The following is a 27254-nucleotide window of genomic DNA, read 5'->3' on the forward strand; positions in this document are numbered from 1 at the left end:
GGCCAGGATGAGTGTTTGAGAGTGCACATGGGGGACGACGGATGGAAATTAGCCCAAAGCTACAATCCGGTGTGGCTTGTTCATTAACTTGCACCGTCCCGACCAAATAAACCAATACATAAATGAATAGACAGGTTTGGGCTTTAGCTTTGAATTTGAAATGAGGTTTTTCAGAAGCAGGTGTTAACAGCAGGTGAACCATAGGAGACAAATGTATGTATTTCCTCCTGTGATGTGGGATCGTACAGTTTCTGTGCTTTTATTTTGGCAGCTGGCACTTACTTATGTGCAAGTCACAATAATAAGAATGAATCAAATCAGTAGCCTAGCTTAGCGATAGCATGAAGGCTGTGAATCTGTGGTCCTGGATGTGCAGCGTCTGCAGGTTTACCTCAGTGGTAAACCTGCAGACGCTGCAGATCCAGGACCACAGATTCACAGTCTTTTGTATCAGATCCGTCCAGTTATCAAATCCGATCCGATACTCTCAAAATACCCGGATCTGATACCGATGCTGAATATCGGATCGGACCATCCCTAGTATTTGTGAATGAAGAAAAGTGCGCATGGCTCGTCTACGAGGCTACGTTTCGCTGGTGGGGAGAGTAAAATAAGAAGTCTACCTGCCTAGAACTGTGGGAAGGGGACAGATGTTTGCTGTGGACACTTAGAATTGTAAATACACATGCTGGACACTTATTGTTATTTGTGTCATTCACCACTTTACAAAGAAAGGGTTTATACAGACTAGTGTAAGTCCTTGTGTGACCGGTATCCCTTCAACTAGAATGAAACCCTACTTATCCTAGATCCCGTATCCGACTTGTCAGGAGGGAGACCTGGCTGGCACCCCTATTCGGAAACCCCCTGTAGTTCAGAGACCCTGCAAAGCGTCACATAAAATAGCGGCGTGTCAGCGACAGCAGCTCGTTTTAAAAGTCTCACATGTGGCATCAGAACGGAGGATTTCAGCTTTAGATTCAGTCTGTCCATAAACTCGGTGTTCCTTTACAACTTATTTGGACTAAAACTGTGGCTTTAGCTCCGTGTGAAGCTCATTTCTGTCTTTCTCTTGTACTGAAGCCGCTCATACATATTTTAGATTTAACAATAGGTCCTGTCGTTTCAGTGACACGTCCTCAAACATCTCAACTTTCCGTCTCTTTGAAAACATTGTCAGTGTTTCTTCGCTCGTGTCACTCGCCGTTTCCACACGTCAGTCTGTCAGCGATCCTCGTCCTCCGCGATCCTCGTCCTCCGCGATCCTCGTCCTCCGCGATCCTCGTCCTCCGCGATCCTCGTCCTCTGGCCGTTGCACAACAGCCTCTTACTCACTGTGAATGGAATCTCCCTCCCGTCATCGCAGAAACGTGTCCGGATCGAGGCGTTCTGAGCGGCTCCTGCTCGAGCTGACAGGAGGTTAATTCAACAAAGATGGAGGAGGGTCAGAAACCGGGCGCGGCGTCGATAAGAATGAGGCGCCTCTTGTTTAGCTGAGGAGAACAAAGGTGTCGAGGAGTGGTTTTTATCTGAAGGCCTCGTCTGAAAAGAGACAGACGGGTTTTAAAGGTCCTGCTGAGAAGCTGCCGGTGAAAACAGACGTTTTTCTTAGTTTAACGTCAACAGTAATAACTCCAACATGGCGGCGCTCGCTGCTCTTTCCCCAACGCTTTTCATTCACAAATACTGACATGTTCGGTGTCCACGTGTAGCAGGAAAGGCTTTGACCGAGATGACGCTGTAATAATCCAAATATGGTCGTTTCCTTTGTGGGAGAAATATACACAGGGCACATGTGCAGATAAAGTGACTGTACTGTTGGATCTTCTATCCATCCTTCTCTCCTTTCTTCCTTCTTTCTTTCCTTCCTTCCTTTTTTCCTTCCTTTAGTTCTTTCCTTTTTCTTTCTTTCCTTTTTTCCTTCCTTCCTCCTGTCCTTCCTTTTTCCCCCTATTTCTTCTTTCTTTCCTTCCTTCTTTCTTTTTATCTTTCCTTCTTTCTTTCCCTGAAGCTGTAATCCAAATATGGTAATTTCCTTTGTGGTAGACATATACACAGGGCACATGTGCAGATACAGTGTAGGACCTTCTATCCATCCTTCTCTCCTTTGTTCCTTCTTTCTTTCCTTCCTTTTCTTTCCTTTTTCTTTCCTTCCTTCCTTGTTTTGCTTCCTTCCTCTTTATTTCCTTCCTCCTGTTCTCCCTTTTTTCCCCTATTTCTTCTTTTCTTCCTTCTTTCTTTCTTTCCTTCCTTCCTTCCTTCTTTCCTTCCTTTTCTTTCCTTTTTCTTTCCTTCCTCCTGTTCTTCCTTTTCCCCCTATTTCTTTGTTTCTTCCTTTTTTCCTTCTTTCTTTCCTTCTTTCCTTTCTTTTTCTGTCCTTCTTATCCAAATAAGGTCATTTCCTGTGGGAGACAGCAGCGGCTAAAGACAGGAGTCATATACACAGGCTTTCCTTTCACTTTTGCTTCAACATCTCGACCTTTAGCCAGTAGTGACCATGTTCCAGGACTATGATGTGTCAGTAAAACCCGCTGACTCCTGCCCTCCCTCTCTGCTGCCCCCTACAGGCACGGGGACGTTCGGGCGCGTCTTCCTGGTCCGGGACAAACACAGCCGAGCGTTTTTCGCCCTGAAACAGATGAAGATCCCGGACGTGATACGACTGAAGCAGGAGCAGCACGTGCACAACGAGAAGGAGGTGCTCAACGAAGTCAACCACCCCTTCCTCATCCGACTGTGAGTATTTACCCCCCTCATCCGACTGTGAGTATTTACCCCCCTCCTCATCTGACTGTGAGTATTTACCCCCCTCCTCATCCGACTGTGAGTATTTACCCTCCTCATCCGACTGTGAGTATTTACCCCCCTCCTCATCTGACTGTGAGTATTTACCCCCTTCCACATCTGACTGAGTATTTACCCCCTCATCTGACTGTGAGTATTTACCCTCCTCATCTGACTGTGAGTATTTACCCTCCTCATCCGACTGTGAGTATTTACCCTCCTCATCCGACTGTGAGTATTTACCCTCCTCATCCGACTGTGAGTATTTACCCCCCTCCTCATCTGACTGTGAGTATTTACCCCCTTCCACATCTGACTGAGTATTTACCCCCTCATCTGACTGTGAGTATTTACCCTCCTCATCTGACTGTGAGTATTTACCCTCCTCATCCGACTGTGAGTATTTACCCTCCTCATCCAAGTGAGACCAAGAAACTTCCTTTAACTACAAAAGGGCAGAAAAAGCAACAAGTCTTTATTGTTTCTATGATTTTTAACCAGTTTTTTCCCTAAAATGTTCTATATTTTTTCCAAGAAAATGTCCTACATTTTTCTGTTTTTTTTTTTTCTTTCACAATTTTCCCGGAATGTTCAATTTTTTTCACCCCAAAATGTTTTATTTTTTTCCAATTTGCTTCCCCAATTTTGGCACAAATTTTCCCTTTTTTCCACCATGTTTTCCCCCAAATTTTTCAGAATTTCTCCACAATTATTATTTTTTTAGTTATTGTCATTATTTAAATGTTTTCTTTTTTCCTTATTTTTACAATTTGGGCCCAAATGTTCACATTTATTGCCCTAAATGTTCCCAAAAAATTAATTGGGAACCAGTTTGGGGCAAAAATTTCATAATTTGGGCCAAAATTGTAAAAAAAACACACACAAAAAACACAAAAGCTGGGAAAAAACTGGAGAAAATGACAATAATTGGAAAAAAAATACAATTATAATAATTATAAAATTATAATAATTATAAAATTATAATTATAAATATAATAAAATTACATTAAACTAAAAATGTGTGGGGAAAAAATAGAACATTCCGGGAAAACTGTGAAAAAAACACAAAGAAAATGTTTGGGGGAAAAAATTGAAAATATAGAAAATATTAGGGGAACAAATGTTGAAAAATTGTAGAAGAAAAAAGAAAAAAAAAATGGAAAAATTTCAGGAAAAACATGGGAAAATTGTTCCCAATTTTTTTTTCCAATAGGAGCAGGAAGTAGTTCCTCTTTGGCTTGATCGTAGCCCTACAGCGCCACCTGTTGGTCACTCCCACAGTGGTCTGTACTGCTACTACTTATTCTTAAAACGATTGTAAAAGTTCACCGAAGGCCCTGTACCTGATGTTTTTATTATAAACAGTGAAAGAGGAAGTCCAGACACGTTTCACAGCTTTAATGACTCCTTCCCTGGTAAACACACTCGTGACCAGTGTGGGAGGTTTCGGGAGGGCATCCGGCTGAAACATAACCCCCGTGTCCCCCTTCAGGTTCTGGACTCACCACGACGAGCGCTTCCTGTACATGCTGCTGGACTACGTCCCCGGGGGCGAGCTGTTCAGCTTTCTGCGCAGCAGGGGGCGCTTCAGTAACTCGGCCGGGCTGTTCTACACGTCGGAGATCGTCTGCGCCATCGAGTACCTGCACTCCAAAGACATCGTGTACCGAGACCTGAAGCCCGAGAACATCCTGCTGGACGCCGAGGGCCACATCCGGCTCACTGACTTCGGCTTCGCCAAGAAACTGTCCGACAGGTCAGACCCGCCACATCCAACTTCAGACGCTTCAGATCACCAGATATAGATTTTACGCTTTTTTATAGTAACAAAAATAACTTAAGTGACAAAAATGGAATGAATATACTAATTTATTCTACTTTGTGATTATCAACACAGCAAAAATAGACTTAGAACTACAGCAAACTAACTCTATACGATAATAAACCTAACAAATCTCCAGAAAATAAAAGTCAAACAGTAACACTAAGTTTGGTAAAGGCTTAAAATAAAGGTTCAGACCATAAAAGTAAATTTGGAGCCACTACAGTGAAAACTATAGAAGCTATTGAAGAATAATGTCCATAAATTGTCATATTTTGTTATGGATTTCAAAATAAAGGCTCAGACCTGAAATATAAAGGTTGTAATAAGTTGCTAGTATGATATTTGGTGCCACTACAGTAAAAAATGTAGAAGTTATGTAAGATTATCCATACATTGTCATATCTCTGCAAACATTTCAAAATAAAAGTCTGCACTTTTAGACTAATTTAACATTTTCTTTTTCCTCTTAATGACAGGCTGTATGATTAGATGATGAAAATTTAACTACATATGTATTCCCTTGGTATGAGCAAAGTACAAGGCCGGGGGAACCCAGGGTGCTGAGGGCGCTGCAGCACCCCCCGGTGGATAATTTGCAGACTGCAGGCAATATGAATTAATAGGAAATATGCATAGAAAAAGCGTTTTTGGGATACATTTTTTAACTATAATATCTTCCCACGGCTCTGGCAAAGTAACTGTATTCTAAATATCCTCAGGCTAAAGAGTAACTGTACCGGATTACAGTTACTCAACATGTGTATTATAAATACGTAACAGCGGTACATCCGTTACAACACAGGCTACAAATATCATGAAGAATCAATCAATCAATCAATCAAAGTTTATTTATATAGCACTTTACAGCAACACCAGGAGGACCAAAGTGCTTCACTGAAAGATAAAACACATTTAAAAAACACCAAATAATTACAACCTAAACACAATTCAGTGCTCTAAGTATTAAAAGCAAGTTTGAACGGAGCGAGACCATGGAGGGCTGGATTGTTTGCACTCCTGCTTCAAACCCCATAGTAATGCTAACGACGCTAACAATGCTAACGACGCTATCTGAAAACTGAAGGCAGTTACAGTAGTGTGTGTGACATATTTCACAGTATTTAAATACTTTCTGTGGTTTCTTTATCATGTACATGTCATCAGATGAATGTACTTTACATGTGTATCTGTGATTCAGACCCATGAAAAGCCCAAACTCGAACGCTTAGCATTTAGCGTGTGACTCAGATGACACTTTTAGACGCTAGTTTGTATCTGAAACAAATATACAAAGGTCTGTACATTTACTAGTGATTTCTAACGAGGCTTTGGCCCCTCCCCTAAATGTGGCTGATGAGTTAACAACAGCTGAAAACATCTGAATCAGAGCCGTGGGAAGATATTTTAGTTAGGGGGCGCTGAGGGACAAATTTTACCCCCAAAATACTTTTTTCTGTGCATAAATCCTATGTATTAACCTCTTAACTCCCGCCTGAACCGAGAGCATTTTCTCCAGTTCAGCTTTACCCAAATCCTGTAGGCCAGTGTAACGCCTCATCTGAAAGACCTACAAAACTAAATGGATCTTTTTCCTCACATCAGATTTTTGTTCATCACTTTTTTTGTTGGGCAGTCGTCTCATTTTTGTCACATCTTCATGACTTTTTTGTCACTTTTTCGTCAAATTATTCAAATTTTTTTTGTCAAATTCTTACACTTTTTCGTCCATTTTTTCGCAATTTTTCGTCAATGTTTTCTCACTTTTTTCACATTTTCATCCTTGTTTTCGTCTTGTTGCTATTTTCACACCTTTTTTCCTGAAGCTTTTGGATTGGGGTAAAGCTGGAGAAAATGTGCTCGGTTCAGGCGGGAGTTAAGGGGTTAATATTGCCTGTAGCTCACAAACTATCCACCAGGGGGTGCTGCAGCGCCCTCAGCACCCTGGGTTCCCACGGCCTTGATCTGAATCGTCCATGATTGGAGATGTTTGGTGGCTAATGCTAACGGCTATAGGGAAAACACACTGATGAAGCTAATGGAGTAGCTTCTTTGCTAACTGTCCGCATGCGTAAGGATTGAATGACGCTTCTCCTTTTCATTTCTATGATGCAGAGGATCAGACCAGGGACGAAAACTCCCATTTAGCACAAAGAAAAGAGACATTTGGTCAAATTTAGTAAAAAATCCCCAAATATCTTCCTTTGATAAACCCATATCGCTCGACCTCTAAAAGCGTGGACACCCTTGGGGGCCAGCTTCACACAGGTTAATCATTAAACTTTATATTGCAGGGTTTTAAATCAGTTTCTCCGGCTGTAACGACGCTCCTTGACTCGTTTTGCTGCATAAGTTTGTCAGAAACTCAACATTTCCCTGAAGTCGTGTCCAATCTGCTCCTGAATATTGAAACTCCTTCACTCCCCTGTTTGAAAAAATCCGGCGTCTGAGCATAAAAAAAGCATGAATTGGACTTGCTGTGTTTTGGATTACGTAAGCCACCGGTTTGGTTCCCGCTCCTCTCGTGATTTATCCGTGTTTTATCCGTGTTTTATCCGTGTTCTATCGTTACGTCAGTCCCCCTTTTTTTTTTTTAGCCCCGCTTTAGTCCTGGATTTTGTTCACACTTTCCCGTTGCTCGTGTTTCATCCTGTATCCCACACGGCTTCTCTCTCTTCTCCTCCTCGGCTCCCGACGAGAATGACCCACTTAAACAAACCTCTGCGGCTGCGGCCTGAGCGCGGCCACAGTGCCCCCTGCAGGCGGAAGCCGGCAACTGCGGCCGCATCACCTCCCACGTTTTTATTTTAAAGGTTACAGTCCTGGACCGGATTCAAGCTCGTTTGGGCCTGATTTTTTGTCTTGGACGCGGGAGGATTGTGGATTAAAGCCACGCTGCGAAACGCGGCTCGAAATGGATAGAATGGATTACAAGCGTTTGTCTTTTTTGGCTGTTTTTATCAGTAATAACGTAGTGATTTATGAAAGGCATTGGATGAATTGAGGCTAAATGACGAAGGCCTTAAGTGGAGACGCTGCAGGTGAAAACGGCTGGAGATATTTTTCTAATATGAGACGTTTTGTCGCTAATGAGCCGGTCTTTCCCCCACACTTATTCATTCACAAAAGTCTTTCTTAGTTGTTTCAGTTTTTCTCCTAATATTGTCTCAAAATTTTCCCCACATTTTTCTGTTAATTTTCCCAGAATTTTGTATTTTTTACCCCCCATTTTTTTTTTTTTTGGTCCAATTTGCTTCCCCAATTTTGGTACAAATTTTCACATTTTCCCCCAATTTTTTCACAATTTTTCCCCGAAATTTTCAAATTATTTCCCGCAATTTTTTCCAACTATTGTAATTTTTTTTCATTATATTTTTTTTCTTCTTTTTTTTTTTACATTTTTAGCCTAATTTTGGGAACTATTTTGGGAACAATTAAAAAGGACAAAAAATAAATGTTCCCAATTTTTTTGTATTTTTTTCTAATGAGCCGGTCTTTCCCCCACGCTTATTCATTCTCAAACACTGACAAGTTTGGTATCCACGTGTAGCAGGAAAGGCAGATGACGCTGTAATCCAAATATGGTCGTTTCCTTTGTGGGAGAAATATACACAGGGGACTTAACTTTAAGACCTTCTATCCATCATTCCCTCCTTCCTTATTTCCTTTTTTGTTTCTTTCCTTTTTGAGAAGATCCTAAATCCTCTGAAAACAATTCTGTAACTATTTCTTAAACTAAATATATATATGTATTCAAACCTGGAATGAATATGCTACTGCTCAAAAGTTTGGGGTCACCCAGGCCAGTTCTTACCCTTTAAAGCAGTACTAAGTAACTCATGCCCCTAGAGGCCATTAGCGCCACTGCAGGTGTCGTAGCATGTCGTGTTTTTTTACTCATTAATCGTCCGTGAGAGTAAATACTTCACTGACAGAAAAGACAAAGAGGGATATTGTTCAATGGAGATCAGTTTTTTCACTCAAATTTGGCTGTGAATACTGTGTAAGTGGAGCTAGCCCGTTGTTAGCTTCTTCTTCTTCTTGTGGTTTTCTGGCCAGAGACACCAGGGGGAGATGAAAGACCCTCCAATCATCCCTTTAACACTTGTATTACCCCCAGAGGGACTAAAAGGATTTATTAAGGTACACAAGTTACTGAGTGCTGCTTTAACACAATGTACCATTAGAACCTCTGCACACATATCACTATATACTACTATATTTAGTAGTATATATACAAACAAACAAACAAATAAGTCTCCTGATCCTCACAATATTGAACTTATTCAACATTTCTCCATTGATTTATTTGAGTTTTTTTAAAATATATTTTTCCCGGTATTTTTTCCCCATTTTTTCCATTTTTTTAAATTAGTTTTTCTGATTTGTATTTTTTTTTTTTTTTTAATTTTTCTTACATTTTTCCACTTCTACATTTTTCCCCATTTTTTTTTTTTTTCTTTTTTTTTTTATATTCAGACCTGGCTCGATCCATTTTACACATTTTGTCGCTGAAAATGCTTTATTTTTTATATAAAAACAATATTTTCCCTCATATTTATGTCGGTAATCTACAGCAAACGTCTCTAGTTATTATTTTTCCCCTTTTCGCCTGTTGTCGATCTTCCATTGGATCCAAACTGGCTTTAAATATAAACTTCCCTGAAAATAATGACATGCCTCGACTGTATTTTTTACTGAATTTCATGAAAAACAGACATTTTGTTTTGAGTTTGAGCGGCTGAAGCTTCACATAATTATGCAGAGTCTCCTCGTTCCTCTGTTGGATGAGATGTTTTCCAGCCTTTAAACGTGTGGTATTCGTGGCCGCTCCGTGTAAACGCCTGAGCACCTGCCTCTCCACGCTGAAAACGAGCCACTTCACTCTGATGAAAGCTCCTCTCGCGATCATCATCACCTCCTCCCCGTGTCCGCGGCCACCGTGACCTCTCTGCCGCGTTTCCCCGGCGACGGCATGCTAATGTTTCCACGGAGACGGAGGAAAGTGATGCCGGAGCGAGTGCGAAAAAACCCCCCCAAAAAAACACAACAAAACGAAAAATGGCCGACGTCCCGCTGTGCGAAAAAGGCAAGACCAGACGGGAGCGGTTTGGGAAAAACGGACACGAAAAGCCTAAAGTAACATGAGAAGTGATGAAGAGAAGGAGAAGGAACTCAGAAATCTGCCAGGGGGCATTAAAGGGGCCTTAAAGGGGCGTTACATTTGACCTGTGTAAACAATGAATGACCACACCCACATAATGGAATAGTGCCTGTGTTTCTGTTTAATGGTGAACCCAAACTAACCCTGGCATCGCTGTCATGAACACAGAAAGATCTAAAACTAGGGATGCTCCGATATCCGATACTGCCATCGGATATCGGAGCCGATACCCGGAAAGGAACACGACAAAGACACTTCCAAAATGTGACAAAAACGCAGCAAAAGAGCGATAAAGACGAGCCGGAAAAGCAACAATAATAAAACAAAAGAAGCCAAGACATGAATAAAGAGCAAGTAGAAAGCCACAAATCGGAGAAAACCCCCACAAAAAACGCTGAACAAATCGAAGTGCTTTGGTCTTTTTGCGTGAAGACCAGACATGTGCGCATCAACTCGTCTAAGCTCAGGTAAGAAAATATCCCTGTATGGAAAAGCCGTGGCCTGTTCCTTTAAAGGGGCTACAGAGTTTAAAAATGTGAACTATTTGAGCTCAGACCTGTTCACCACAACTGCCTCTAAAATCCTGCACTCAAAAAAGTTTTACTTCGGGTCCAAAGTGCCGTCATGCACGAGCTTAATATAGAAGCTGCAGTTACAGGTATGACCTGAGGTGGCAGTAGTGAGCATAAACTGACTTGCATTTAGCGCAATTTACGTGAGTTGTTCATTTTAACACATTGAGTCCTAAAAACGAAAATAGTCATTTTTACGAGCTCTGTGATGAACAGCAGCAGCAGCTCTTGGAGAAAGAGGAGGAAGTGAGAGCAGAGGGATCTCCTGCAGAACAACCGTCTCCACACCTCGTGCTTCAGATCGCTCTGTATTTTTTTATAAGAAGATCGATGAGGTCAAAGAGCCGACAGTTTTTTTTCTGATCTTAAAATAAACCTTGTGTCAGACGTGAGTGCTGTTTACCGTATTTCAGCTCTATGTTCTCTTTAAACGACGTGAAACTCAGGCCCAGACATTCTCAATAGGCGATGTTCTTTCCTTCAGCCCCTGTTTTCAGTCACAGCTCAGTGAAGAGAGTGAAACGAGGGAGACGGTTGTGTTTCATAAAACATGCGATATCTCTGTTTCTAGAAAAAAACCTGATTTTAATCAAAACTAGCCACCTAGGGCTGTGCAATTAATCGAAATTCGATTACGATTTCGATTACAACAGTAAACGATTACAAAATTAGCATAATCGCAAAAAATCGATTATAATTTTTTTTTTTTCAATTTTTGTTAAAAAAAATAATAATAATAATCTAATTTTTTTTTCCTAATTTTTAATTTTTGGATTTTTGTCACTTTTTAGCTGGATTTTTGTCTTTTTCTGCTGGATTTTTGTCACTTTTTTGATGGATTTTTGTCTTTTTCTGCTGGATTTTTGTCACTTTTTTGATGGATTTTTGTCTTTTTCTGCTGGATTTTTGTAATTTTTTTGATGGAATTTTGTCACTTTTTTGATGGATTTTTGTCTTTTTTTGTTGGATTTTTGTCATTTTTTTGCTGGATTTTTGTCTTTTTTTAATGGATTTTTGTCTTTTTTTAATGGATTTTTGTCTTTTTTTGCTGGATTTTTGTCATTTTTTTGCTGGATTTTTGTCTTTTTTTAATGGATTTTTGTCTTTTTTTGCTGGATTTTTGTCTTTTTTTTGCTGGATTTTTGTCATTTTTTTGCTGGATTTTTGTCTTTTTTTTAATGGATTTTTGTCTTTTTTTTGCTGGATTTTTTTCACTTTTGCTGGATTTTTGTCACTTTTTTGATGGATTTTTTAAAGGCAACAAATAATCGTTTGAATAATCGTGATTTCAATTTTGACAAAAATAATCGTGATTATTATTTTTTCAATAATCGAGCAGCCCTATAGCCACAGATTTCTCAGGAACCGAAGCACACAGAATTAAACTGTTTCCACCTACAGAGAGCTTAGAGTCTCACCTTTCAAACGAGCCACAGCATGTGTCCATAGCTTAAACATAGAATACACTGTGGTGCTAGAAATATCATGAAAAATGGTCTGGATTGTTGGCCTAAATAGATGGTCATATATTGAGTAGAAAGTCCAGTTATTCTTGTTTAATGTTCTTCCATTACAGTTTATCGATGGCCTATAACTGTGTTTGATCTGTAGCATCTTTGCAAGAAAAAATAAAGTGAAATTATGTCACTATTTCCAAAGTAAACCGCTAAACGGGCCCTGGTGCGTTCCCCGTCTGCAGAAAGAGGAGACGTGGTAAACAACGTGGTCGGGGGCGGAGCTTCTCCCACAATGCACCTCTACTGTACGTGTAAACAATCGGGCTGAGGTTTCACGGGAAAGAGGAGCGGCGTGAGTAAAACGATCCGGCGATGAAACGTGAGCCGCTTCATACTACGAGGGGTCAGAACGTTCTTAAAGGCACGGAGGGACGTCTCAGCAAAACAAAGCTCAATGCGGGACGTCCAGATTATTTTTCCACACATTCACCTGCAGGTCAGAGCAGACGTTCACAGCCTGACTGAAACAAGTGTCCTTTTAGTGAAAAATTAATGCGAATGTATATTTTTGGCCGGTTTATTTGGTTTGGTGTTGGTTTATTTGGTCGGGACAGTACATGTTAATGAACAAGCTCATTTCCTCAAACACACTCTTTCCTCCTGGCCTATTGTACATGTTTTTAGTGGTGGGGGAAACCGGAGTTCTGGTAGTCTGGTCTATAATCCTGTAAAAACACAAACACTTGGTCACTCCAGCAGTGGTCAATTTTATTTTATTGCTTTAGGTGATTCAGTCCCAGCTTGGATTAGTTGCTGTTAGCATTAGCATACTGTTGCTAGCCCTGACATTGTGCGCCGCGATCAAAGATACAGGTTAAAACTAACTCGGAGATTGAATTCTCCAGGTGCGGAGCTTCAAAATGACAAACGGCACGTCCATTTTCACTGAGGTTTAGAGAAACTTGCAGCGAATACATTTTAATCGTGATGTTTCTCAGTGCCCTGACTTATATGTGTGTACTTGTACTTACAACGTGTGAGGACCAGTTTGAGTTTTTAACCAACAGAGTGGGGACATTTTGGGTAGGGATGCACCGATACCGATACCAGTATCGGGTATCGGGCCGATACCACATACTCGTACTCATTCATGAGGTCCCGATACCAGAAACCGATACTATTTGACGTGCGGCCAGCGCAGCTACGAGGTGCAGCTACGAGGCGCAGCTCTCAGCTGAGGAGAGAAGAAGCAACAAACTGGAGAATTGTTTAGTGTAAATACAATAATCCACATAGAGCTGACTTTATTACAGACTGCGCTCTCTAAACCAGAGTCTGAGCTGGATTTAACCAGAGCTTAATGTTGTTAGAGCTGCAGCGTCTGCAGTGTTTACAACATACAGGCTAACGTTGCTAACTCGCGGCTAACAGTTTTGGCCATTCTGACGCCGTTTTAAGCCCAGGGGTTTATTCATCTGAAAAACTAACCCAGCGACTAAAAAGTCCTCAGAAAATCCAAATGAAAGACATACAGCATGTTTATATCGAGGAAAATGAGCTGCAGCAGAACAATGAAAACGCTGTAGCTTCTCGCTAAGTTACTACAAACACATGAGAAAATCTACAGGAGCTGAAGTAAAGACGAAAAGAGACCATTTAAGAAACATCTCAATACTATTGTTAAATAAAAATACATAAATGAATAAAGCTCAGGCATTGGGAGCTTTAGGACATGAGCTTTTCTGTAAATGATGGACAGAGCAATAAAAATAAAAAATGATATTGAATGAAAATAAAATAAATAATAAATGGCATCAGCACAATTCTAATATAACTGCTCTTAAATGTGTCGCCGACTTTACTTAAGGAAATGTACATGAGTAAATTAACTAATTACAAAGCAATCTGCTGTGAAAAAAGTAAGAATGTTGAAGAAAATGCCTTGTACTCGTATCGGTATTTGTTATATGGGGGAGTACTTAAATCCAAGTACTCGTATCGGTTTTAGAAAAAGTGGTACCGGTGCCTCCATAATTTGGGTGGTCCTCACGTATTTGATGGACTGTTTGAGGGTCACGATGTGGTTTTAGGGTCTGGGTAATACATTATGTCTGAGTGTCCTCACTAACATAGAAGTACAAGAGTGTGTGTGTGAGAGAGATATCGGCTTTTATCTGCATTCGATCAGCCGATATTGTAAGATCCCCAAATATCGGCCGTAGTTTCTCCATCATGGTGCTTTTTACTAGATCTGAGGCGTGTTTTGTTCTGAGTTTGCTGACAGCTGTCCTGACCGTCTGTTTTCCTCCTCCAGGACGTGGACTCTGTGCGGGACGCCCGAGTACTTGGCCCCGGAGGTGATCCAGAGCAAAGGCCACGGCCGGGCGGTGGACTGGTGGGCCCTGGGGATCCTGGTGTTCGAGATGTTGGCCGGGTGAGTGTTTTTAACTACTCAGTGACTCTAGCTTAAGGCGAGACGCTGCCGGGGAAAAATAAATGTAGAGATATCCATTTGAAACTTCTGCTGTGGATTTCTGACATAAACATGAGGGGAAATGTATTGGAAGTTTGTTTAAATCTAGAAATAAGCCGTTTTATGCTGCTAAATGGCCAAAATTGACTATATCCTCTACAAAGAAATCAAAATAATAGTATATTTTGTGACATATTAGTTACAAAGATTTGTTCAGAGGGATTTTGGAGCTTGTTTAATTTTTTGATCAAATATGTAAGGGGAAAATATTGGAAAACTATAAAACTAGAGTTAGATATGATGAAAAGGGGGATGGATAGAAGGGAGGATGGATGGAGGAAGAATAGATGGATGGATGGAGGAAGGAAGATAAAAGGATGATGGAAGGAAGGGAGGAAGGAAAGAAAAAGGGGAGGAAGGAAAGAAGGAAAGTCATAAAGTGTAGTCCCTTTATCTGCACATGCGCCCTGTGTATATTCCTCCCACAAAGGAAATGACCATATTTGGATTACAGCATCCTCTTGGGTCACAGCCTTTCATACTACACGTGGATACCAAACGTGTCAGTATTTGTGAGTGAATAAGTGTGGGGAAAGACCTTACATTAACTTTAAGTTTCCAATTCTTATTGAGCTTTACATTCGACTCCACAATGATCCAAAATGCATTATTTCTGTTAAATAAAAGGTTTACAATGTGTCCAGTTTACTTTTAAGTATCAATATTGTCCTTATTCTGCCTAGAAATAACAAATGCCGTGCTTAATAATGTCTCCAAATGGTGTTAAAAAGCCCAAAATCTTCAAAACAGTCACATAGGACTATGAATAACATGTTATGCCCTGCCCTGACACTAGAGGGCGCCACATTCTAATGCAAACCCACAGGACTGAACCAGGACAGACATTTATTCCTCATATTCATGTCAGTAATCTACAGCAGAAGTTTCAAATTGAGATCTTTAAATTTGAAAAGTTTCCTTCTCCCCTGCAGCGTCTCGTTTTAAAGCTTTTCAAAGATAAATTTGTAAATTGTCCCAAACCCGCTCACTTTCCTCCTCTGTAACTATTTGAAATCCGTAATTGAAGCCGCATTGTTCGGAGCCGGGTGAAAGTCTCCCGCTGTGACTGGAATAAAAGCCGGCGATAATTCCTCCAAACAGTCGGCGTCCATTTTGAAATCGCGCACCTGCTTCTGCTTCTTCTTCTTCTTCTTCTTCTGCGTCTGTGCCGTGATGCAACGCTCCGCAACCATGGATCGGCGGGGGAGAATAATGTTTATCATCGGCGCTGAACAAAGGCGAGCGCAGGAGCGGGATTGGAAGCTTTTGTCTGACGGAGCATTGTTGAGAAAATTGGACTTTATTTAACGCTGAAAAGTTAAGAAGCTGCGGGAGCGCGATGAGCGGACGATGGAAAAGAAACGGCTTTAAACGTGAATCTAAAGCTTTAAGTTGGATTCACTCAAAAACATGAGCTTTCTCAACAATTTGACTTCACACACTGGTCAATGTTTGTTTTGTGACGTCTGTGTTATAATCAAATACTGGCATGTTTGGTATCCACGTGTAGCAGGAAAGGCTGTGACTGAGATGTAGCTGGAATCCAAATATGGTCGTTTCCTTTGTGGGAGACGGCAGCGGCTAAAGACGGGAGGAATATACACAGGGTGCATGTGCTTCTATACATCCTTCCCTCCTTTCTCTGTTCTTTCCTTTCTTCATTCCTTCCTTCCTTCTTTCCTTCCTTATTTCCTTCCTTCCTTCATCTTTCCTTCTTTCCTTCCTTCTTTCCTTTCTTCATTCCTTCCTTCCTTCCTTCCTTCATTCCTTCATATTTCCTTCTTTCTCTTTTCTTCCTTCATATTTCCTTCTTTCCTTCATCTTTCCTTCCTTCATTCCTTCATATTTCCTTCTTTCCTTCATTCCTTCATATTTCCTTCTTTCCTTCCTTCATATTTCCTTCCTTCCTTCCTATTTCCTTCTTTCCTTCCTTCCTTCTTTCCTTCATCTTTCCTTCCTTCCTTCATCTTTCCTTCCTTCCTTTTTTCATATTTCCTTCCTTCCTTTTTTCATGTTTCCTTCTTTCCTTCCTTCTTTCCTTCCTCCTTTCTCTTTCTTTCCTTCTTTCCTCCTTTCTTTCTTTCCTTCTTTCCTTCCTTCTTTCCTTCCTTCTTTCCTTCCTTCATTCCTTCCTTCTTCTTTCCTTCCTTCCTTCTTCCCTTATTTCCTTCTTTTCTTCATTCTTTCTTTCCTTCCTTCCTTTGTTACTAAACTTTAGGGCCGTTTTCATTCCACTCTTTAACAACATCTCCACTTCAGTCGCTCTACAGACTCCACTTAGTGAAACTTTTTAAATGTAGAGATATTGATTTGAAACGTCTTCTGTCGATTACTGACATAAATATGAGAAAAAGATGTATTGAAAGTTTTCTGTCCTTTTCTGTAGCCGTTTTATGCATATTTTCGGCGACAAAATTGAGCCTGGTTTAAATTTCTGGTTTTATCTTGTGACATTTTAACTCCTTTATCAACACAATGAAGCCACACATTGGAACCTGGCTCCAGTAGTTTGATGTTTCAGTTTCTCTTCACTCTCGTTCGTCCATGTCCTACAAAACAACTGTCCCGTTGATCCCGGAGCTCCCGTCTGTCGGCACAAAGAGTAATTAGTCTAAAGGCCTTGATCCCGACGCGCCTCACACGGGGCACAAAGCCGTCCCTCTTCTCATCCCAAACCTGACCGGGGAGTGAAAAAAATAACGAGTAGCTCCGAAAGTCGGCGCCGCGTCAAAGGAAGACGCTCCGGTTGTAACGGGACGAAGGAGAGAAGAAGTATTAGCTCTGAGCAAAGCGTGTTTAGGGCTGTGGTATCGAGGAAAACTGACGACTTCTTTTTTTTCTCAATTAAACTTTTTTTTTAATTCACATTTTTGTCATTTTCTTGCCCCATTTTTTTCTATTTTGTTTTTTTACCCAATTATTTCTCCGTCTCCCCATTTCTTTCCTTAATTTTTGCCCATTTTTGATTATTTTTTTCCCTATTTTTTTGCCCCTTTTTTCCTCATTCTTGCCAATTTTTTCCTCTACTTTTTCAATTCTTTATACAATTTATTCCCTAATTTTTGCCAATTTTTTAAATGTATTTTTCATATTTTTTTTTTATTTTTTCGTCCAATTTTTCCTTTTTTCTTTAACACATTTTTTTCTCATTCTAGCCCCAAACTTTTTTTTTTCCTTATTTTTTGCCAATTTTTTACCCAATTTATTCCCTAATTTTTGCCAATTTTTTATGTATTTTTTGCCCAATTTTTCTTCTTTTTTCAAACACATTTTTTCTTATTTTTACCCCAATTTTTTCTAGTTTTTCTTATTTTTCCTCTACTTTTTGCCAATTCTTTAATGTCTAATAATTCCCTTTTTCCCACAAATTTTGTCGATTTTTCCCCTATTTATTTCGACACCATTTGTCCTTTTTTTTGCCACAATTTCTCCCATTTGTCCCACATTCCTTGACACTGGGGATGAGCCTGATCTATCTGGTTCTTCTGGCTCTAGTACTGGTATAGAAAGAAAAGTATCAGTTCTCCCATAAGTCTGAAAACCCTCTTCTTCCTGAATTCCTGGTCCCCCCCCCCGTCCTCAGGCCCGTGAGGTCATCCTGGCTGAAGACATGTTGGTTTTGTGGTTCCTGGCGCGGCTCGACCTCCACAAACTCGAACAAAGTGCCTTTTCTTCTTCATGTCGTCTTAATTATTTGACCATCTCCTCGTCTGATGACTTTCCCAGCTCCGACCCGGCGAGTCGTTTCCCCCCGGATTACGTAACGGCGCTCGGTCACGACTGTGTGGGAAAAGTTCAGACGGAATCGCTGAAGTCGGAGAAGTGACTGCTGCTAAAAACATGTACAATAGGGGCAGGGACTTGTGTCTCGGATTCACAAACCTCCCACGTTCACCTCATGGCTCTGAAGTTCTTTCATCATTGTGAATATTGTCTCCACTTTTAGAGCAGTCACGTGACCTGAGGGAGAAGACTCTGGACTTTGTGACAGTTTTTGTTTCATATGGAAAGGTCCAAAAATAAGAAATTGAGTTTCCATAGTTACCACTAGGGCTGGGACGATCCCCTTTTGTCATGATCCGATACGTTTCCTGATATCCCGACTTTTGCAGCAAAACAAACGAGTTTATGATAAAAATGTATTGACAGTATTGCGATACTTGATAAAGTATCGATACTTGGTATAGCAGCACAAAGTATTGACAGTATTGCGATACTTGATAAGGTATCGATACTTGGTATTGCAGCACAAAGTATTGACAGTATTGCGATACTTGATAAAGTATCGATACTTGGTATTGCAGCACAAAGTATTGCGATCCAAATCCGATCCGATGTTTTATCCCATTCTTGGCTGCACCAACTCAATTCTTTCTTCATTCCTTTTTTCTCTCCTTTCTACTTCTTACCTTCCTTCCTCCCTTCCTCCCTTCCTTCCTTCCTTCTGTTTTTCTGTCCTCCCTTCTTTCTTTCATTCTCTCCTTCCTTCCTTTCTCCCTTCCTTTTGTTTTTCTCTCCTTCCTCTCTCCCTTCCTTCTTTCTCTTCTTTCCTCCTTTCTCACTTCCTTTTGTTTTTCTCTCCTTAATCTCTTCCTTCCTCACTTCCTACCATCTTTCTTTGTCTCCTTCGTTCTTCCTTTCTTCCTTCCATTTGTTTTTATCTCCTCCCTCCCTTTTGTTTTTCTCTCCTTCCTTCCTTCATCCCTCCCTTCTTTCCTTCCTCCCTCCCTCACTTCCTTCTTTCTTTTCTTTCCTCCTTTCTCACTTTCTTTCCTTCTTCCTTCCTTCATTCCTTCCTTCCTTTTTCTCTCCTCCCTTCTCCCTTCCTTCTTCCTTCTGTCCTTTCTTCCCTTCCCTATTTTTTCCTTCCTTTCCTTCCTTCTCTCTTTTCCTTCCCTTCTCTTCTTCCTTCCTTTTTCCTTCCTTCCTTCTTATACTTCCTTCTTTCCTTCTTCCCATCCTTCTTTCTTCCCTTCCTTCCTTCCTTCATCCCTCCCTTCTTTCCTTCCTCCCTCCCTCCCTTTTGTTTTTCTCTCCTTCCTTCCTTCTTTCCTTCCTTCCTCCCTTCTTTCATTTTGTTTGTCACTCCTTCCTTCTTCCTCCCTCCATTTTGTTTTTCTCTCCTTCCTTCCTTCATCCATCCCTTAACTCCCTCCCTTCCTTCTTTCTCACTTTCTTTCCTTCTTTCTTTCTTCCTTCCTCCCTTCCTTTTTCTCTCCTTCCTTCCTTCTTTCTCTCATTCCTTTTTTCCTCCTTCCACCCTTCCTTCTTGCCCCTCCCTTCCTTCCCTTCTCTTCTTCCCTTCTTCCCTTCCTTCCTTCCTTCCCTCCTTCCTTCTTTCCTTCTTCCCTTCAATCATTCTGAACATCTTTCATCACTTGTGTCCACCTCCACAGACAGTCATGTGACCTCAGTCCAAAGCCACTGGCCTTCCTGACAGTTTGTTTCATGCGGATGGATATTACCCATAACCCACCCTGTTCCCTCCTTTTAACCACACACTGAATTGCAAAGCGAAGTGGCAAAAATAGATATTTTGTGTGAATGTGGGGAAAGTTTGTGAGTGAAGTCTTACCTGCCGCTTGCATCATGTTTCCACCGCGCGGGAAACATTTGTCAAGACGAGTTCCAGCGCCATTTCAGACTCTTTCCTTTTTACTTTTATTTATTATTTCTCTCTCTCATTTCTCCCCCCGTAGGTATCCGCCCTTTTTTGACGACAACCCGTTTGGGATTTACCAGAAGATCCTGGCGGGGAAGCTGGATTTTCCGAGACATCTGGATTTCTACGTCAAGTAAGAAGCAGCTCTTGTTCTTCTCCAGGGCTTTTGAAGAGACTCGGGAAGAATTGATGATTGAATTAAGGTTTTAGAAATCAGGGAGTGAAATCAGGGCTGATTCCACCTGTACGTTTAAGAATACACGGCCTGGCACAGGTTAAAGGTCACACGCTCTGGAGAAGATAACTCGACCCCCATCTGAACCAAGCACATGTTCTGCAGGTTGGCTTTAACTAAATATGGAAGGAAGGGAAGAGGGAAGAAAGAAGGATGGAAGGAAGAAAAGAAGGGAGGGAAGAAAGAAGGATGGGAAAAAGGAAAGAAGAAAGGAACGAAGGAAGGAAGGGAGTAAAAGAAGCAAGGAAGGGAGTTAAAGAAGGAAGGAAGAAACGAAGGGAAGGAAAAGAGAAAAGGAAGGAGGACAGGAAGGAAGGAAGGAAAAAAATAGGGACGGAAGGAAAGAAAGAAGGATGGGAAGAAGGAAGGAAGAAAAGAAGGGAAGGAAAAGAGAGAAGGAAGGAAATGAAGGAGGACAGGAAAGAAGGAAGGAAAAAAATAGGGAAGGAAGGAAAAGTAGGAATGTAAAGGGAAGGAATTAAGGAATGAAAGGACAGGAAGGAAAAAAGTAGGGATGCACCGATACCAGTATCGGGTATCGGGCCGATACCACATGCTTGTACTCATACTCGTACTCATTCATGAGGTCCCGATACCAGAAACAGACACCATTTGACGTGCGGCCGGCGCAGCTACGAGGCGCAGCTACGAGGCGCAGCTACGAGGCGCAGCGACGAGGCGCAGCTCTCAGCTGAGGAGAGAAGAAGCAACAAACTGGAGAATTGTTTAGTGTAAATACAATAATCCACATAGAGCTGACTTTATTCCAGACTGCGCTCTCTAAACCAGAGTCTGAGCTGGATTTAACCAGAGCTTAATGTTGTTCGTGCTGCAGCGTCTGCAGTGTTTACAACATACAGGCTAACGTTGCTAACTCGAGGCTAACAGTTTAGGCCATTCTGACGCCGTTTTAAGCCCAGGGGTTTATTCATCTGAAAAACTAACCCAGCGACTAAAACGTCCTCAGAAAATCCAGATTAAAGACATACAGCATGTTTATATTGAGGAAAATGAGCTGCAACAGAACAATGAAAACGCTGTAGCTTCTCGCTAAGTTACTACAAACACACGAGAAAATCTACAGGAGCTGAAGTAAAGACGAAAAGAGACCATTTAAGAAACATCTCAATACTATTGTTTAATAAAAACACATAAATGAATAAATCACAGGCATTGGGAGCTTTAGGACATGGACTTTTCTGTCTATGATGGACAGAGACATAAAAATTAAAAAATATATTGAATTAAAATAAATAATAAATGGCATCAACACAATTCTAATATAACTGCTCTTAAATGTGTCGCCGACTTTACTAAAGGAAATGTAAATGAGTAAATTTACTAATTACAAACCAATCAGCTGTGAAAAAAGTAAGAATGTTGAAGAAAATGCCTTGTTCTCGTATCGTTATTCGGTATCGGCGAGTACTTATATCAAAGTACTCGTATCGGTTTTAGAAAAAGTGGTATCGGTGCCTCCCTAGAAAAAAGGAAGGGAAGAAAGGAAAGAAGGAAGGATAGGAAGAAGGATTGATAGAACCCAAATCTAAAAACCTTCTTGGAAAAAAGCATCAAAATAGCGGCAAAATGAGGATGAAAAGCAACAAAAAAGAAATGTTAAAGTGACGACAACAACACGAGGAAAAAGATCTGTTTACATGAGATTTGTCGGTGTTGGCTTTCTCCAATTCGGCTTTACACAAATCTAAAAGCTTCTCGACTGGAGCTCACAGCCTATAGGCCAGAGTATTTGAAAGCTAAGACCTACCTCTTTTTGATTTGCTAATGCCCAACAGGAGAAAATATGCTCGGTTCATGTGGAGGTTGTTGTATCAGTGTTGTAGGAACTTGTCGAGACCCAGATTCTCTTTAACTTTAGCAACAAGGCTCGTGTTTACATTCGACCACTTTCCCGTCTCTGTGTCTGTGTTTTCTTTCGTTGTTGGCGGTAAACTGACCTTTGAACTCTGTGTCCCGGTCTGACCTCGCTCTGAAAGCGCCGGTCGTAAAGTTAGCCGCTAGCCGTGGGTTTTAGCGACGTTCGGACACTTTGACACATGTAGTCGTTGACCTCTGAACCCTGAGTGACCCCGGAGTGACCCCTGTTTCCTTCAGCCTTTTGTGTGAGGAGATGGATGACAACTCCATCTCCTCACACAAAACTACTGCGACTGCTGCTACTGCGACTACTGCTACAACTACTACTATTACTACTACTACTGCTGCTGCTGCTACTATTACTACTGCTACTACTTCTACTACTACTGCTACTACTGCTGCTACTACTACTACTATTACTACTGCCACTACTACTGCTGCTACTACTATTACTACTGCGACTACTGCTACTGCTACTGTTGTGGATTTTCTTACTTAATAAAGCTTAAGAGAAGTTTGTCTAGTCAACATGTGAATTTATTACGCATGCGGAGATTGTGCGCTCAGACGGATCTGTGCGCAAATCTGCGGAGCAAGGTTTCGTAGCTGGTTATATACACACATACATGAAAGGCGGTACAACAGAACAAAGACATGGTGGTACATTTGGAGATGTAAATGCAAACGACCAAGAGGCGCTTTGCCTGGGAGGAGACCATTGTCATGTGAAGTGGGCCATGTGCGCCTAGTGTCTTTCTAGGTGCGAAACGGCCCTGCCCAGGATCTTGACCAGACCCAGGATCTGGACCTTTTGTGGGGAAGGTGTTGGGTCGTCTTGGCCTATTGTCTGTCTGGGATACGGGAAGGAGAACCGGTCTAACCACACAGCAGGGAGCCAGGCCGAATGGCGCCGGTTTGGTTACTAGCTTAACTCTAACTAAACTTACCACCACACTCCTCTCTCTTGATGATTCCAAAACCTAGTTTTGGTATACATCACATTAGTCCCGTTTGGTTAAGTGAACCTGGCATTGGTCCCGAGCAAAACAGGAGTTGTTGATGGGCATGAAATGCCGTCACCCAAGCCTCCTATTTTGCGGGGTGGTTGTCAACGGCTGATCAGTGTGATAAAAACTCCCTCCACACTGCAAGTGAACAGCAGGGGATACACGTATGTCAAAAGGGTAGACAGAGTAAGGATATACATGAAAAAGACATTGTGGCAGAATTATACAAAGTCGTCATCAGAATCGCTGATATAATCAGCGTCGGGATTGAGTGGGCTAGCTGCTGGGTCCGTCCCAGGGCCAGTGCATTGGACGGCCATGAAGTGAGTCGACATAATTTTGCTAATGGACCGGAACACCAAAGGTAGTACACATGAGAGTAAAATCGAAACAGTCAGCAGGGCCAAACCAAGATTAATGAGTACACTTCGCCAGGACGATAGGAGCCAGTCCAGGCCGTGAGGGGTGTCTGTGACATTGTCCATTTGCATGGCGTCCCGGAGTTTGGTCAGATTGGCTATGCCCTGTTGGATGAGGCCTCCGTCCTCATCGTTGGCGGGAATGTAGGTACAGCAGGATGACCCAATGATCGTGCATACACCCCCAACAGACGCGGTCAGGTGGTCCAGAACCAACCGGTTCTGAAGGGCAACGGCACGTAGGTTGCGAAGTTCAGCTCTCTGTGACTCAAGTATGGCCAAGTCTCGGGGGTCAGAGATATGGCCTTGGGCAGGAGAGTGGGACACGTGGGAGTCGGGGCGTTGTGTTCTTCTCGGGGGTGTCTCTCGTTGTTGTTGTTGTTGTTGTTGGCCGGTTCCAGCGTCGGAGGTCGCACAACAGCCCACCCCTTCAGCGTCGGGAGCCGCGGTTGTGCCTGCTCCGTCCCCACCATCGGTGTCAGCGTTCTGGGGTCATCTGTGGCAGCATCACCTAGCAGTGGTTGGCGTGGATCCATGTCGTCCCCTCGGCGCTTCCCTGTCACGGCTCTCTGTGGTCACTCTGCGCCCATGGGCCTTGGCATGGGCCTTCATTCATTCTGTGAGGCAGATCTTGTGACAAGACAATTTACTTTCTGACGGCATTAAAAGATTTTCTTATTCAACCAACACCCAATATCCCCCCTTTTGACACGTATTATGTGTCAGAGCGTTCTCCACCTGCTATAGAACAAGAAGTTGTTAGTTTCAGGTTTGTTAGTGGTTAGTGGTTATTATATACGAAGCCCGGCCTGTTGGAAGAAAAGAATTTTGTTATCGTGTTCATATTACAGGTCGCAGCTACGCCTGTAATCAGTGCCAAAGATGCATGACAGACATACGCACACAGCAGTCAACAAAGACACAAAACACAACACAGAAGTCGCTTGCGCAGAAAGTCGTTAGGTCAGGTCAACAAAAAAAAATAAAATCAAGTTTTGTGTGATGAGGCCTTCATCATGTTTTTTCAACCCACGGAATCTGTTGGAAAATTTCTATCTCCTTTGGGCTGGATTTTCACCTTGTTTGCACAGAATTTGGTGAGCGCTCTTATTTTGAAAGCCTGATTGTCTTTCTTGTAGGGATGCATCCATGTACTTCATCATGGGGAACTTAAAAATAAAGAGAAAAATCAGAAATAAAACAACCCCAAAGTACACAAAAAGGTAAACTCAAAAGCATCAGAAGCTAGCCGATATCATTATAAAGAACCACCATAGTAAACATACTCAATATGTAGCCTATCTTCACTACACTGAAGCCATGCGTGTTCAAGTTCTAAGATAGTCTGGGAGCAACCGGGCAGAGCAGCGTAAGTCTTCCCCCGTGGGTGACTTCTAATTCTTGTACGGGCTTTACTCTATCCACTGTCGTGGCTAACAAATTAGCAATCATGGGATTTGGTGTCAATTTCCAGTGGAAGTCAAATGTTGGGACCGGTGCCTCTGTGTGCATCCCGGTAAAAACATGGGTCATTTATCAGATCATTAGCGTGCATTACCCGTAGGCCGGTCGGTGTCGAGATCAGATTTAGACTCAGTCTGCACATAAGATCTCAGCCTCATAAGTTGATTGGGCACAATGGGGAATAGAGAAACAAATATTTGAACGCGTTGCCCTGAGAGTCAAAACACGTTAGTGGCGACGTACATAGCTCTTTGGTTGTTCCACCCGACGCTGCGAGTGTGAATGTGAAGCGCTCACTCATTTTAGGAGAGACAGAAAGGCTGTCATTTTAAGCACAGAATTAGTTGCACCAGAATCAACTATAAATGTAACTTTTTCACCGCTGATTGTTAGCGTGTATTCCGGAGTTTTAGCATGAATTTTCTTCCAAAAACGTGTATGTGTCAATTGCAATTGGTTCAAACTTACGTGACAGATGAGTGATCGCTTCTGTGACGAGTGTGAATGTGTTACCGGGTGATGAGCCGCTCGTACGCTTTCCTCCGTGTGTCCCCCGGGTGTGCCGCTGCCTTGCCATTTCTCCCCTTTTAGTCAGCCTCGTAGCTCCCTCCGTGATTAAACGAGTGCGGCCCATCCTGTGGGCCTCCATAGCGGGGTTGTTGTTGCCACTGTGGCGTATCATACTGCTGCTGGTGTGGCTCACGGGTCTGATTTTGCTGCCACTGGGGCTGGTTGTACTGCTCGCGGCTGTTTTGGGTCTGTTGGCTTTTCGGCGGGTTGCGGCAGTTTCTTGCTCTGTGTCCGCGTCTTCCACAGTTCCAGCATTCTATCGCCCTCGTCCCGTTGTTGTTCTCCCAAATCTTTTCGTCCTTGTTGGAATTATCGTTGGGGTTTTGGGGTGTGCGGGCCTGAGCCGATAGCATTGTGGCCTGACTTTGAGCTGCCTCCAGACAAAAAACTGCATGTTTAGCGTGCATTAGTAGATCCTTTATCTGGGGTCCATCGGCAAACGCAATGTAAGAGTCGCGCACCTTTACCGCTACCTCCGGGAGCAGTCCTTCGATAAATCTGGAGCACAAATATCCGTTGTACACAGGATTGTCTTTCTCCTCTCCTGCTGTAGTGATCTTCGGGGGTACGCCAGAGTTCTCATTAAACACAGCGAGCAAGCGGCTATAATACTCCTCAACTTTTTCGCCCGTCTCCTGTTTGCATTTAGCCAAAACGCTGAGGTCGTATTTACGGGGAAAAACGACCGCTAGCCCGTCACACATTTTCTTCATAGCGGTCATGTACGGTCCAGATTCTGACTCAGTGATGTCCTTGGCCCGTAGTGATGGATCGGGCAAATAAGGCTTAAATTTCTGAAAGTCCGCAGGTGATATCTTATAAACAAGAACCCGGGCGCACTCCGCTCCGGAGGGCTTGTATTCGCGGCAAAAGGCGAGGAGATCTTCGCTGAATTTGGAACAGTTTGTCTCTGGCCTCGTAGACAGCAGTTGTGAGGCGGATAAGAACTCGCTCGGACCCCAAGGTCTGAAAACCAACTCCGGTCCTTCGCGTCCCACCATCTCTATCATTGGAAAAGTGGCAACGAAATGTTTTCTCGGCTTCGGGTCGTGCCTCAACTGCGTTTTTCTGCTCCATTGTGCTTCCGCCACGTCTTCTTCTGCTGGCGATGTGGTACCCACTTCCTGCGGGTTTTCAGCTGGCACCGTTGGGGCTGGAGGGTGCTGCCGCTGTGAGGGCTGGATGGGCTGGTGCTGCTCGGGTTGATGGCGCTGCGGTGGGGGTAGAAGGCAGGGGGCAGCGTCACACGGCGGTGGCACGAAGGAAAGCGACGACAAATCTGGGTACAAAGAGGCAGAAGGGAAAACAGTAGTGTGTTCGTGGTTTAACCCAACATTTTGTTTGGGCGCGTATTTAGCATGGAGCTCAGCTCCCTCCGCAAAAGGGTTAGTAGGGGAAAAGGAACGATATGGTGGAGGTTTACCACGGGGTTTCGTGTCTGTGAGCGCCTGGATGTTCTCTACCTCTGCAGAAGGTAGAGGAGCTATCATTTTAGTGGTTTTCTTGCGGTCTCGTTCTGTAGCCAAATCTTCCCACATAGCAAGACAAGTCTGATGTTTAAGCATGGCTCTGACATCCTCTGCGGTGATTTTCTTACACCCCAGTATTCTTTCTCTCTCTTCTTCTAATTTTTCACGCAACACGCGTAATTGATTTAACGACATTGAGCCACCTTCCGGAAAACCAA

At 42.5% G+C, this 27254-nt stretch overlaps 1 protein-coding gene across 1 annotated transcript in view; it reads left to right on the forward strand.

The window, feature by feature from the left end:
* Positions 1-27254, forward strand: part of prkx (protein kinase X-linked) — a 51598-nt gene that overhangs the window by 16986 nt on the left and 7358 nt on the right. Inside the window, exons 2-5 of the mRNA XM_079582071.1 lie at positions 2568-2736; positions 4277-4540; positions 14114-14233; positions 20032-20127. Coding sequence (XP_079438197.1) covers positions 2568-2736; positions 4277-4540; positions 14114-14233; positions 20032-20127 — 649 coding nt within the window. The remainder of the gene's footprint in view (positions 1-2567; positions 2737-4276; positions 4541-14113; positions 14234-20031; positions 20128-27254) is intronic.

The sequence above is a fragment of the Gobius niger genome (genome assembly GCF_951799975.1).
Source record: "Gobius niger genome assembly, chromosome: 23".
Taxonomy (NCBI): domain Eukaryota; kingdom Metazoa; phylum Chordata; class Actinopteri; order Gobiiformes; family Gobiidae; genus Gobius; species Gobius niger.